The sequence below is a fragment of the Eucalyptus grandis genome, chromosome 11 (assembly GCF_016545825.1).
Source record: "Eucalyptus grandis isolate ANBG69807.140 chromosome 11, ASM1654582v1, whole genome shotgun sequence".
In the NCBI taxonomy this organism is placed as follows: Eukaryota; Viridiplantae; Streptophyta; class Magnoliopsida; order Myrtales; family Myrtaceae; genus Eucalyptus; species Eucalyptus grandis.
Window position 1 is genome coordinate 45,154,350 of NC_052622.1, and position 13,674 is coordinate 45,168,023.

A 13,674-nucleotide genomic window follows, 5' to 3' on the forward strand; every position below is an offset into this window, starting at 1 on the left:
CTTCCATTGATCGCTCCCAAAAGACCACCAAACCGGCAAAGACCATCCCTCACCATTGTAGCCGCGCGCACCATCACCGTCAACCACAGCCCATCTTGCCAAACTACAGTCATAGTACTCTAAGACCTGAGGCAAGTAGATATCCTATGTTCTATCCTATGTCAATCAATTGTTATTTAATGAAGATAATTTCCTAGAAATTCATGAACATTGTTTAGATTTTATTTAATCGAATGTTTCGACTATATTACCTAGGTACATTATGAAGTTCAAAGTAGTCGAACTCGTGATTGGGTCATGGGAGTATGGTTGGTCGATATTTAGCATGTATAGGGGCTGAGTTGGTTGAAATTTTGAATTAAATTTGTGTTAGGACTAAATATAAATTTGGATCCCAGCCCAACCCCACATTTTGCTAATTCGGTACCGACTTATGTGGTGTAAATTTCATAAGGCATTCTTTGTAAAAGTCATCCCTTATTGGCTATTCTACACATACTTTAATTTCAGTAGACTTCATACGACAAAAATATATTGAAAAACTTCGGGTTGGAAATCTCTTTTTGGGTCCGCTGGAGTGACCTCTTCCTGTTTTCCATTTTACATAGATTTTTTGGTCTAGAATTCTAACATGCGTTCCTCATAAAAGTTGTAGAGTACATCTTAGGCTACCACATATTAAGTTTCCATAATTTTTCGGTCTCATTTGGTCGGCAAAATATTTATTCTCCCACTCAATTTCGTTCTAGAAATTTTGACTGTTTTGGGCCTAGATTGCAAATTTATTGGTATTGTATGAGCTAAATCAGACTTCAAATCCTTCTTGAAAAATGTCCCTCTAAATCCTATTTACCTCATATTAAAGTTTCATAATTTTTAAAACCCATTTGCCTAGGCAATAACTATCATTTTTAAAGGCGCACGAAACGCCTTATAAGGCTAGTTTATAGCCTAGGATGCGAGAGTCTTTTGACAATTCATCTAATATTGCACAGGCGAGTTTATATTAGTCTAGAAAATAAAAATGACTAATGATTCATTAGATACGTGCTTGAGTCCCTAGATAGTAGTGACATAAATTACTTTTGATTGAATTATGGAATTGTCACATCATAGTGTGGGGGTGTAACTAAGAATACCATTGGTCCTTATGACGACGATGCCTCGGGGTATGGTAAGGATGCTTGAAGAGGTAATTGGTTTCCTCCAAACACCTAGAGGGTGTAACGCAATTCCCCCCAGATGTCCTCGTGACGCTGGATGGATGCGAGATGCCTAGGAGGTAACGTGGTTGCCCGGATGATAATGGCAACATGAATTTATATTGAATATGACTTTAATATTTTTGAATTGAACTACTAATTATCTGTTGGGAAAAATTATTACCTGTATTCATCTGTCATATACTTTTCTTAGGTAAGTTGATGTGCAAGTGATTTACTAAACTTTCTATTAAGACTTCTTTTGTCAGTACGATGATCGATTTATATAGTATAGACCGGTGGACCTTCTACTTGTTGGGTTTTGACTCACTACTTGTTGATTTCTTTTTTCAGATTAGTAGAATGTCAATTTCACCTGCCTTCCATATGGTTTGTTACGGGATGCCAATAGACTTCACATAGGAAGATGATAAGTTTGTAGACCCCGGTTTTCCAGATATTGTTTTTATCCGGATCAAATCTAGCATGGTCGTGGTTGTAGGGCCCCCAATGGGGTAGATCATGCTCGGTTTTGTCAAGATGTACGCCTGTGTCAACGGCGCACGGTGGGTCCATCTCATTATTCACCGATTGGCCCAAAGACAAAGGTAGCCCTACAACCTAGATAGGACGTAGGAAGGAAGCAAGTTTTTGGAGCTAGGAAGATTTTTGACAAAAACAAGTGCCAGGGTTTAGGTGACCACTTGTACAGCTAGGTGGGGAAGGGGTGATTGATGTATAGCATGGTGAAGTCAATAGTACCGACCTTTCGAATTTCCCCACTATAACCAACCAGAATGTATGTATAGTTGTCCCATTCATAGAAGCCGCATGAATCCTAGAATTACTTTAGTCCCCTTACCCTTCCGTGTGGTTAAGAAAAAGCGAAACAGAAAGGATAATTGCATTAGTGATTCTATAGTAGTCATGACGTGTTGGGGTCGTCACAAATCTTTTTTTAGGAAAATATTTTTAGAATCGGTTATTTTTCGCCAGACAAACGAAGTCTTTAAGTTAATTATTTTTTGTTTCAAATATATAGTTTTGCATTTGCTTCTCATTAATTCATTTTATTTTATTTCAATAAAATAAAATAAAATCATACTAAATTCATTTTAGAATCAATTATTTTTTACAAGACAAACGGAGCCTTTAAGTCAATTATTATTTGTCAATTCTATAGTGCTACATTTTTTTTATGAGTACATTTTATATTCATTTTCCGTTATTCATTTAACCTTTTGTCAAATAAAGAAATTATATATAAAAATATTGCCCATGTGGGCGGGCCACACCAGCCAATGCTTTCTTCCGGGTCGGGCTTGGGCACTTTAACCAAGTGCCAAGATAGGCTTGAATGCCAAGACCTAATTTCTTTCTAACAGTTTGGGCTGGGGTGTGAGGTCGCCAAGGCCTCTTGAAGTTCGAGCCAAGATAGGCTCGGGTCGAGCCTGCCGATAACTAAGTGTAATTTTATTTTATTAATCTAGGCTTCCACAATTTACTAACTCTATTTCTAGAAAAGAAGTCAAGAAAGTATATATCATTTGTCAGTCGATAAGTCAACTCACACCTCTCCCCTCTTTCATCTTCACTTTACTTTAACAAAAAATCGCATTTGAGTAGCACACTTAGCGAACTCGAGCTTAGGTACTAAACTTAGAAAAATAAGACATCGTAGCCCATTGTGACTAGGCTATGGAATCCATAGAAATTCATTAGATCATGAGATCATACCGATATGTCACAAGTTTCCATTTTTCAACGACTCTATAATATTCAATAGGTGGTGAGGTTTTACATTTTCAATATTTAAATGTGATGAAAAGAGATCGAAACACGCATGATAATTTTCAAATAATTAATCGACCGAAGACATAATTAGCATAATTACTCTATTGATCAAGTTTGATGAGATATGGACCTGAGAGGGTCCTTAAAAGGCTCAAAAGGAAGAAATAGATAGGAGATCCGTTCTAGGGTAAGAGACTCGCAATGTCATCCTCATATTCCCTCCTCCCCCGAAAGACAAAGATGGAGAGGCCAATTTGTGGGCTTTATGATGGTGAAGGTAAACACCACATCAAGATTTCATTCCTAGCTATCATGAGTAGGCAGATATATAGTAGCTTTTGCATTTGAGGTGAGGGTGGGTGAAATGTCCATGACTAAACAGGTTGCCACATGGTAAGTCTCATAACCAACTACATGCTTTGATACCCCCAGTTATGAGACTTACCATAATATTGAATGGGTGGCAAGATTTTACATTTTCAAGATTTAAATGTAATGAAAAAAGGTCTAAACACATGTTATTTTGAGAATAATTAATTAACTTATCACATAATTAGCAAAATCACTCTTTTGATCAAGTTTGACCGGATAACCTCGTTATTGGGTTATATTGCGATTGGATATAAACCGATTGAGTTTCTCGTGATTAAAAAGTGAATTAAAGGCCTGAAGTATGAATCAGCACTTCAAATTTGTGAGTGTCTCCTCCATTTTGTGTGTTATTTCATATGAATACACACATATGAAAAAAGAGTCTTGTACGAATATTGAATAGTCCCCGAGGGAAAAAAAGATCACTGTCAAACAATTATTGATAATTCGGCAAAGACAACCTTTAAATCCAATAGCAACCAGAGTATAGTTCGATTAGCCATTTTTAATATTTAGAGGTCATTACACTAGTGATGCGCAATATCAAAAGAGAAAACCCCCAACCCTCTTTGTCAAGAACAAGATCGACTATAAGGCATGACACTAATCCAACTCCAAAAGCGCATTAATTAAAACTAATTTGCTTTTCACCCGAATTACGGATGGAGTCTCCCGCCGCAGAAGAAAGTGACGTTGCACAAGTCGGGCACAGTTACGGTGTACACATGAATTGGCCGGGTCAAGAACGAGGGCAGGCGGACCAGCAAGTCACACACGCACTCCGAGTCCACCTCCTTCAGCCACTTGCAGCAGTCTTGCTCTGCCGGGGAAGGCTCGTCTCCGTGCCGACCATGCTGGTGCCTGTGGTGGTGTCCGTGCCCACGTCGATGCTCCTGACAAGTCCGGTTGTGGTGCCCATGCCCGTGCCCATGCCCACGCTGGCTTTCATCGTCGGGGCAGGGCGGTGGAGGCAGTGGGCCGGGCGGGGTTAGAGGTGGGGACGGGGGAGCTGGAGGGGGCGCTGGTTTCGGCATAATCATAGAGCAGGCATGATTCACAAGGGCGAACTGGGAGGCGCAGAGCGGTTGGGGGCGTTGCGGCGGTGGCAACGGGAGCGGCAACGGCATCAAGCTCGGCGTCGGCTGTTGCAAGGAGGCGCTGCCCGAATAGCCCACGAGTGCCGACGCTAGCGCCGCACAGAGCATCAATGTGGCGAAGCTAGTCCTTCCCATGGCCACTCTCATTAGCAGCAAACCAAACGACAAGCCAACACAAAAAGAGTCTAGTCCTTCTTTCTTTCCTTGGTTTTCAGGGTACTCCAAAATGGATGTATGTAAAGTTTCGATTTATATGCTCATGAACTCACGGGTTTCACATTTTCACATTAATCTAGGGATGTTTCTTGGGTGACATGAAATGAGAATGGCCAAAGAGAGCGAGGACCAAGGTTGTTGTGCTGTAAGGAGAGAATCGGTTAACTCCTGGTTCAGGAATTTGGTCATCCCCTTTGGATGACCAATTTCATTTTTACCTTCTTTATGCGTTGCGCTACCAAGTGCCCGCCTTTCTCATTCAGGTCTTTACTTCTTCGAGGACAGAAATTCCGGGTATGGGCGTAACGGGCCAGGGCCAATACGAATTCATGGCATGGGAGCCTAATCGTGGGCGGGCCTAGGTGGGCTCAAGACGTGGATCGGAAACATATTTAGGTCCGGCGTCGGGTCTTAACTTGTTGGGCATGTGGGGTCGTGTTAGCAGCCCATCAGGGGAGCCACTTGGTCTGAAATCGGAACCACCCATGTCGTTAATTATGTTAATTGGGCTTGACTCAATGGAAGAACGGGCCCATAAGGAGCATTCATCACTTGCTTGAAGAGAAAATTATCAAAAAAAAAAAATTACCAAAAAAAAATTATCAAAAAAATCTTAAACCTACTATATAAATATCAATTCAATTACAAACCTTTCAATTGACCAATTTAGTTTTAAAATTTTTGTTAATTTACCAATCTAATCCTTTGAGATAATTTTGGTCAAAAATCACTGATTTGAACACCAATAATTTTATGTAACATAACCGGTGCTAACATGAATGACTTTTTTTTTTTTTTTTTGGATTTTCTTTATATTTTTCCATTGTGGCTAGTGAGGACTTCGCAACCATCACTTGGCAATGGCCTAAGTGAGAGATGCTACTCTTGCTGGTCATAATAAAAAGGAAAATGAATAATAATAAAATTTTCAATTTTTTGATTTTTTACAAAATTGCAAAATTTATCAACGTTTGAGCTAATTGTATCATATAGGATGACTTATATCTAGGTCAACAATTTCCAGCCAAAATCATGATGGCTAAGTTTGCAAATTGTTCAAATATATTTATACAATATATTTATAACTTTATTTGATAATTTTGCTCCCTGCTTGAATGATTACAAGGCACTTCATAATATCGCGTGTCTTGCTTTGGTATACAAGTTACATAAATTCCGCATGCAATTCCCATATCATGTAGACAGTGTAATATTAAGCATCTCAATGTATTTGCATTTTGAGAAATTCCTATCTAAATACAAGCGCAAAATCACATTATTCGTGCGATGCGAGAACCGTTCATGTCATTACTGTGCTTAGATTTGTTCCTTTTGAGTTCTGAAACTAACCCCCGATTGGGGAGCCCATCCCTAAGTTTTCCCCCTTCATTCTTATCTTACAATTCCGTCCTTGCAATTTTACAGTGAGACCGAGTGATTTCCGACCTGTCCCTAGCATCCTATGAACTTACGCAGGTAAGGTAGTAATGAAAGGTAGTAATGAGTCTCGTGATCAAATCGTAATTAGAAAAGGATTGATCAATAAAGAAGCTATATAAATAATAATAGATCATCAACATTGCCCCCACGAGCTAGTGGCCTAATAATTTGGGACACGATCTTCTCCGACCTTGTTCAATCCTGAATGATGAAACGAATAAGATAGGACGATAGATTTCATGAGCCCCATTGTGAATTCCACGAGTATTTGATCGATTATGGCTATGTTCCGGTGCATGTTCCAATGGAAAAAAAAAAATTGGATATGTCGAGTATTCCCCAACCCCAGTTTTTGAAAGTATGAAAAATTAGAAGGCCACGGTGGAATTAGAGTGCAATTTTGTCAAATACTTAAAAGACACTTTTATGACATGACTTCACTCAATGAAATAAAATGGTATAAACCCGTTAAAAGTGAAAACGAGTCGAGCTACTTTAAAATAATTCACACTTTGTTGGATAATATTTTGAGACCGACTAGTCTGTTCAAAGCTTAACTCATGCTACTTGAGTATATTGTCAAGTTAAAGTTTGAGTTGGTCGACACGCATTTCAACAAGTTTGCGAATCTAATTAAGCTCTTATCTTTTTAGAATTATATGATGATTATAAATTGCACGGCATTGGAGTTTATTGAACTCATGCTCAACTTCATTTTTATAAGTTGACGATTTTCACATAGAGTTGAGCTAGAAAGGTGATACTAGATTGAGTTGGAGTTGAATTTGACAAGTATGTTGGTCAATTCAATCTCGAGTTTGAAAATGTATTGGCCGGACTATATTACTAGTAAAAATAAATAAATTAACTAAAATCAATCTTTCAAATTACATAGTAGGCAAGTTATATTATACTCAAATTCATTCGTAAATTTGATCATGAAATCCGAGCTTAAAAATCAAGACTTTTTAGTCAAGTTGAGCTCCAGCGCAACGAAGTTTAAGTTGAATTATGAATACCAACATAAGAGTTAAGCCGAGATCAAATTTGTCCACGTATCGGCTCGATTCGGATTGTTCACGCCAGATGCCCAAACATCAAAATTTTGCAGCACAGTACTGCTTGAAATGATTGATGTCAAGGCTTGAAATGATTGATGTCAAGCATTGCACCGCAAAAAGAGAAACTGTATAACTCCCTCCTTGCCTTCCTCACCAAGTTGTTTCTTTACTCTTACCCCAAAGGAAGTCGGAGAAAAGCAAACGCGAAATTCAACGGAAAAGGTAAAAGCTTTCGCGTGTTGTTGCCCTCTTCGTTTTGTTCCCCCCGCTTTCTATGGTGACGAATCCGAGCATCAGTTTGGTTCAGCAGTCTTATCTGTAATCGTTCGTGGGATGTCGTGTCATCATCGTTCTTGTCTTTCGTTTGATGTTTCGGGGAATGCGAATTCGAAGAGCGGTCGCATCTCCTCTGTCGCTCCTCGCTGGCACCGCCGCTCGACTGGGTTGCTGCGATCACTTCCATTTTGAGATTGTAAAGCTGCAACCATTTTTTTTTTCTCAAAAATTTTCCACTTGTTTTTTTTCCCATTTACTGTTTCTGTGGCATGGCCATGAATTATTGTTGAGGGGGTAGAACAGCTTTATTCTCGACCTCAGCGTTGTTACTTTCCATCGGTTTTTGTTGATTAATCTGTGTGTCGGTCTCTGGAGGCTCATGCCCTGACGACCCATCAAACCGAACATCCCTCTGAGGGTGTCACATCGACGGGTTTGTTTTGCTAAGCCTGTGCCATCCTTCCCCACCCTTTTGAATCATAAGAGAAAAAAGCCGAGTTCTTTTGTTGACCACTTGCGGGCTGCAACGAGAAAATTGATGATTGATGATTGGGTTGTCCTTTTATTTGCTATTTGGTCGGGCTGCAATGAGAATATTGATCATTGATGATTGAATTGCCGGTGTATGTCTATGGTTTTGATAAATTTTCCTGGACATTCTGCCATCATGCAGTTCTGAAGCTTTGGGATAATGGGTTTCTCTACTGTATATCGGTGCTTGCAGGAGCTATTTCCACAGGTGAGGAACTTTGTCTCTTTTAGTGGAAGGATCAGTGTTTGGCAGTCCAGTCAAGACATATCATTTATGATTATACTCTTTCAGTGTAATGTCCAGTGGGGAGTGGGGAACAACTAATGTTATGTGTTTGTTCATACCGTTGTTATTACGTTGTGAAGTTTAAGATGGAACAGAAAAGTAATTTACTTTGTGTTTGTAGAGAATGGAGAGTTTAAGAAATCCAAGTAGGGTTTCTCCTAGTGTAGTTTTTTGTGGCCTTTGGATCTCAGGAGATACTGCAGCTCCCTTGAACTTTTAGAGTATTAGAATTTTTGAAGGACTTCCTTTCGAGTTTGATCAATGATGCTTTCGAGTTCTTCCTTATGTTCTTGCAGTATAAGACATATTTCTCATTTGATACAGCTTGATGCTCGCGTGTTGAAGGCAGTTGCAATTGAAAATTCTAAGGATGCGGATGCTGCTGTTGAGGTTGTTCTTTCAGAAATTCTTCCATATGTTTCAGTGCAGGAAAAGCCCCGGAGTTCCCCCTTTCAATACCTGGGATCACTTAATCTATCTGATGGAGAAGGTGATAGCTAGATTCATTTCCATTTGGAGTGTTCAAACCATCTTTAATCGTCATTTCTGTACTTCACATAATTTTTCCTCCAATAGTTAATTCAATTTTTAAGGTAGTTTTACTGATGTACACAATAAGTGGTGTTTTATCTTGTTCTTTTTTCATTGTTTATAACTTCTGTTCTCATGAATGATGGTGCTATTCTTGATAGAATGATAGCTTAGATGTCTGACTAATTATTCTGTCATGCCAATGTGAAGTTCAATCAGACCAACTGAGCTCTTTATCGAGGTGCCAAAGTATGCCTAAGAAAGCAAATGCAGCTTCTTCAGAATCAAAAGCAGCTAGCAGAAATGGCAATACTATATCTAGCAATACCAGTCTGCTTGGAAATTATCCAAGAAACAGTCATGAGGCATCTACCTCCCACAGCAATGACAAGAGAGGTCAAGCATTTGAGACCGAAGAACTGATCGCATTGGAGAAAGATCAAGTGCAAGTAACCAGAGTAATTGAGGCTAATCAAGATCCAGATGTCCAATTAATTGCTAAGCCGAAACCACACAGCCTGACTGAAAGTGCAGAAGTGATTTTGCTGGGGACAACTAATCAGCCACTTGCCACTCGTGGGAAGACTTTGCACATTGGGCCAGCTAAATCTAGTGACGTCTCTAGCTTAACAATCGCAGATGCAAAGTTTAATCAAAGAGGTTCTTGTGGCTCTTGGACGGATGATTGTAACATAAGTGAAAGTGAAAGTAGCCATCAATCAGAATTAACTTTGACTAGCACTTCTCTAAAGACAGGGCAATCTGGTTGTGAGCAGGCATTTGAGCATCCTTTAGTAGCTCTAAAGTGTTATTTGGAAGCTGATTCCATCAATCTTGTTAGTAACAATACTGGTGAAAAAGCAGAAGAAGATGATGCTGCCTTGAAACACTACTTTGGAGAGGAGTCACCCTTGAAGTTGAAAAACACCTACTCTGGCGAAATTCATGAACTTATCAGATGGATCATTGAGAATGCTAAAGCATACAAAGTAATATCCAGTTAAACCCTTGATACTTGTTATGGACTAATGCCACTATTTATCTATTATTATCAACCTGAATGATTTATCAGTGCTCAATGCTGCAGACTACCCTTTTCTCGGCAATGGATTTGGTCGTCAACCTCATGAAAGAAGTTGAAGAAAAAGAGAAAGTTGCAAAACAAGCTAAAGAGGAAGCTTCTTCGGAGGGAATTGATATTTACTTGAAGATTGAGGAACTCAAACGGATGTTAGTGCATGCAAAGGAAGCAAATGATATGGTTGTTAGTTTCTTGTTTACATCTTGTTGAACCTTTGAATTGTTTTAAAGTGAACATAAAGCTAATTTATTTTCCACATTTGCAGCATGCAGCTGAGGTTTATGGAGAGAGAGTTATTTTATCGACTGAAGCAAGGGAGCTTCAATCCCATTTACTCAGGTTGTTGGATGAAAGGGACAAATCTCTTGCAATTATTGTTCAGGTGCTTCAATTTTCACTGTTCTTTAATCCTGTTGACCTTGAGCTGCCTGTTTTTGAAGTTGTGCCATTTTTTCATGTTGCTGTCATGCAGACACGTTTAATGGTTTGGATACAATCATAATGTAATCATGAAGTCTATCACTGCTGGAGTTTAAGATTCTGTTATGTGACATTTCATTTACCACATGGGATGGACAACAAGTGTTATTTTTTTGTGCCCTCGTCTTAAAGCAATCCAGGCAGAGAACACAAGTACTTTCAAGAAAAGACCAAATGCACAATCACATTATTATTGAAATACTGAGTTCTGATCAGTATATGATATCTTCTGTTTGTTCATTGCTACTCCAGCTAGACAACATAATTTTGTTAGTTAACTTCTTTGTCCTGTTATCTGGTCATCAAAGGATCACGCTCTCTGTTCTTGCAAGTTCTTCGGTTGGTGAAATCTAAAAACTCACATTTTGAGTGGTGAAAAGTCTTGGGTGCATTTCCCCTAGCCACAGCATGTATGGTTCTTTTTCCTCAGCATTAAGTTTTGGCAGTTAACTTCTTTCTCCTGATGTCTGGTCATCAAAGCACCACATTCTCAGTTCCTGCAAGTTCTTCGGGTGGTGAAACCTGAAGACTGAATTTTTGAGTTGTGAAAAGTCTTGGGTAAATTCCCCCAGCCACAGCATGTATACTGGTTGTTTTTCCACAGCATTAAGTTTGTCATTCTCTGAGGCAAGAATTGACCCTTTTTGTAGTTTTCAAACGTCCCCTCTATTTTTCAGTCTTCCGTGCGAAAGGATGACTTTGATGAATAGATGATGAGTATCATTTGTAATGGAGTGTCAGAGTGTGGCTATTACTTGGCGAGGTTCGACTCTGACATTAGCCCTTTTACCTTTTTGTCCTTCTAATAGCCAGTTCCATGTTTCTGCAGATGCGCCAAGAACTTGAAATTCGACTTTCTGCAGCAGAGGATGTAAAAAAAGTTGCCAAGAAGGAAAGGCTTGAAAAAGAAGCCGCTGCTCAACATGCTTTGGCTGAACAGCAAGCTCTCCTGGAGAAGGTGCTTCATGAGTCTAAGTTATTACAGGAAGAGGAAGAACAGAACAACAAGGTGGTCTTTGCAGAAAAGCTTTACCATTATAGTTGTATGCATTAAAGCAATGGAAATATCTCAACTAAATGCAATTTTATTATATGTTTGGAACAGCTGCAAGCATTTCTCTTGGATCATGGCTGTATTGTTGATGCACTCCAGTAAGTTTTTTCTGTTACTGTCGTTTACTTTTATGGGTCATGTTTCCAGGAATTTCCTCCAACTAATCTAGGTGACATTAATCCATGCACTTGTTTTCCATCATTTCTGCTGCCAATGTCATGGTGCTTTCACCCTTAAAACTCCTACTTCATTGTAGCCATAAGTTGGGCATTCAATGAACAACATATTGGCAAATCTCATTGCATTTATCATAAACAAATACATATTTTATTTGTAAACTATTACATACCAGCGAAATCTATATATATATATATTTTATATCTATGTAAACCAAGTTTGAAAAGGCCGAAACATCCCCAATGCAATGTATACCCCAACACACAATAATTTCCCGAACATCAAGTCTTCATGTCCTAGTAGTAGCATAATGGTAGTCTGAGCGATATCTTGTCATAATCACAATCGAGTATAACCAAAATGAAAAACAAAAAGAAGCCACTGAGGACATTTTTTCATAAGTAAAATATCATTACCTCAATTATTTTGTTTAGTGAAAAACCACCGAGAGATGAAGTGAACTCAAGATATGAATTTGAATAATCTATGACACAAGATAATTATGTATTACTCTTGCTCTTGAGTGAAAATGTGAAGAAAGAGGAAGAAAATGAACAAAAGAAAATGTAGCGACCAAGAGTATCTGCTTTGAGTCTCTTTGTATCATCTTTTGTTATGTGTTATCTGTCTCTTGGTCGAACGTGATTGAACTTTGCCTTTTAGAAGAAAATTGACCAAAGATATAATAGAGCACTAAGGAAAGCGATCTTAAGTGAGTAAGAGTGACAAGCAGGTGACCAAACTTTTAATGAAAGCCCTCCATGTATATGGTTGAAGGAAGTTTCGTCAAACCTAGGTTGAAGGAAGTTTCGTCAAACCTAGGTTGAAGGAAACTTGACTGTACTATAATTTCTTTTGTTAGGGTAATCATGATTGTGTTATGCTTGATTTGTAAGCTTTAATTCTTCCTTGTTCATTAGCAGCCCCACTCCCCCTCATCTCCTAGATTGATTCGTAAACCAGCACAAAGAGTCTGAAGTCAAACCACCCATCTGCACCATGCTGCTGATTGACTGTGTTCATCCCAGAGTATCTTTACAAAGTTGTAGGGACTCTTTTTTTACGCTAGATATATGCTCTCTATGTTGTTTCACTAACAATCGAACTTAAGAGTAACTAGAGTACCAACTTGAGAGATTTGTCATTTATGATTATGTCTTGTAGATCTATAAGCAACTTTGACTTCGGAAGTCATTGAAGCAGATGCTTGAAGATGCATTGCTTGTCTCATGTGCATGACATTATATGGCCTACAATTTCATTTTAGTATGAAATATCAAATGATCTCTTGCTGTATTCCTCTAATGACACATCTGCAGAGGGGAGATGAATTTCATCTGCCAGGATGTGAGGTCACTCAAAGAAAATTTCGATAGGGGCGTTCAGTTGAGCAAATCTGTTTCCTCGAGGAAGATCAGTCGCACTACATCTTCATCCTCCAGCTCAAATATAAGCAGTATTTTCACTGATACAAAACCTGAACGAGGCAAAACGCTAAAGATTCCAAACAACATAGGACCTCTGAACTCAATTGATGACATTGGCTTGCCTTCAAAGAGAGTTATCGAAGAGGAAGAAGCCCGCATTGGTTGGAAGGAGCTGGAGGATGAAGGATGGGAATTGTTCGAAGGTAACTGAGAATCGTAAACCCGACTTGTAAAAATGATATGTAATGTGTATGGAAGATATGATTTATACTGTGTATGGAAGATATGATTTATACCACTCCTCGTGTTGTGGTGCATATGATATGGCTCCTGTAGTTTCAGCCGAAGGTCTATGTTCTGCCTTTTTTGTGGCTTAAGGTAATGGTTTGTCAATCTTTCTCTGTACAGAAAGTATTAGTACAATCATTGAAGAGTTTGCAGATACATTTACTTTATTTAACTTCGCTTCATGAAGCTTGTTTGCCGAGTCTTCTATGAGCAAAAGATTAAGTTATAAAGGGGAGTGTACGAATTTCAGAATTCATGGGTCTGTTTTCCCTTTTTTTCTTGTATAGAAATGGGAATGTCAAAATTGGATTAAATCCAATTGAATTTTTTATGCCAAATGATCAGATTAGCAACTTACGAA

General features: G+C 38.8%; 2 protein-coding genes across 5 annotated transcripts; one reads left to right on the forward strand and one right to left on the reverse strand.

Annotated features, from left to right (window-relative positions):
* Positions 1–4,024: 4,024 nt before the first annotated feature.
* LOC104427948 (proline-rich protein 13) lies at positions 4,025–4,600 on the reverse strand. Its single transcript, XM_010040956.2, has one exon. The coding sequence runs from the start codon at positions 4,598–4,600 to the stop codon at positions 4,025–4,027; it is 576 nt and encodes a 191-aa protein (XP_010039258.2).
* Positions 4,601–7,258: 2,658 nt separating this feature from the next.
* LOC104426680 lies at positions 7,259–13,485 on the forward strand. Of its 4 annotated transcripts, none has more exons than XM_010039809.3 (9): positions 7,259–7,404; positions 8,132–8,197; positions 8,600–8,765; positions 9,017–9,795; positions 9,879–10,067; positions 10,153–10,269; positions 11,197–11,376; positions 11,473–11,519; positions 12,918–13,485. In XM_010039809.3, exons 2-9 carry the CDS (start codon positions 8,150–8,152, stop codon positions 13,234–13,236), a joined length of 1,845 nt encoding a protein of 614 aa, XP_010038111.2. In that variant the 5' UTR covers positions 7,259–7,404; positions 8,132–8,149; the 3' UTR covers positions 13,237–13,485. The 4 variants fall into 4 exon arrangements, with proteins under 4 accessions (XP_010038111.2, XP_010038113.2, XP_010038112.2 ...); XM_010039811.3 differs by having other exon boundaries at positions 7,260–7,404; positions 9,894–10,067; XM_010039810.3 differs by lacking the exon at positions 7,259–7,404 and adding an exon at positions 7,442–7,654.
* The last annotated feature ends 189 nt before the right edge of the window (positions 13,486–13,674 follow it).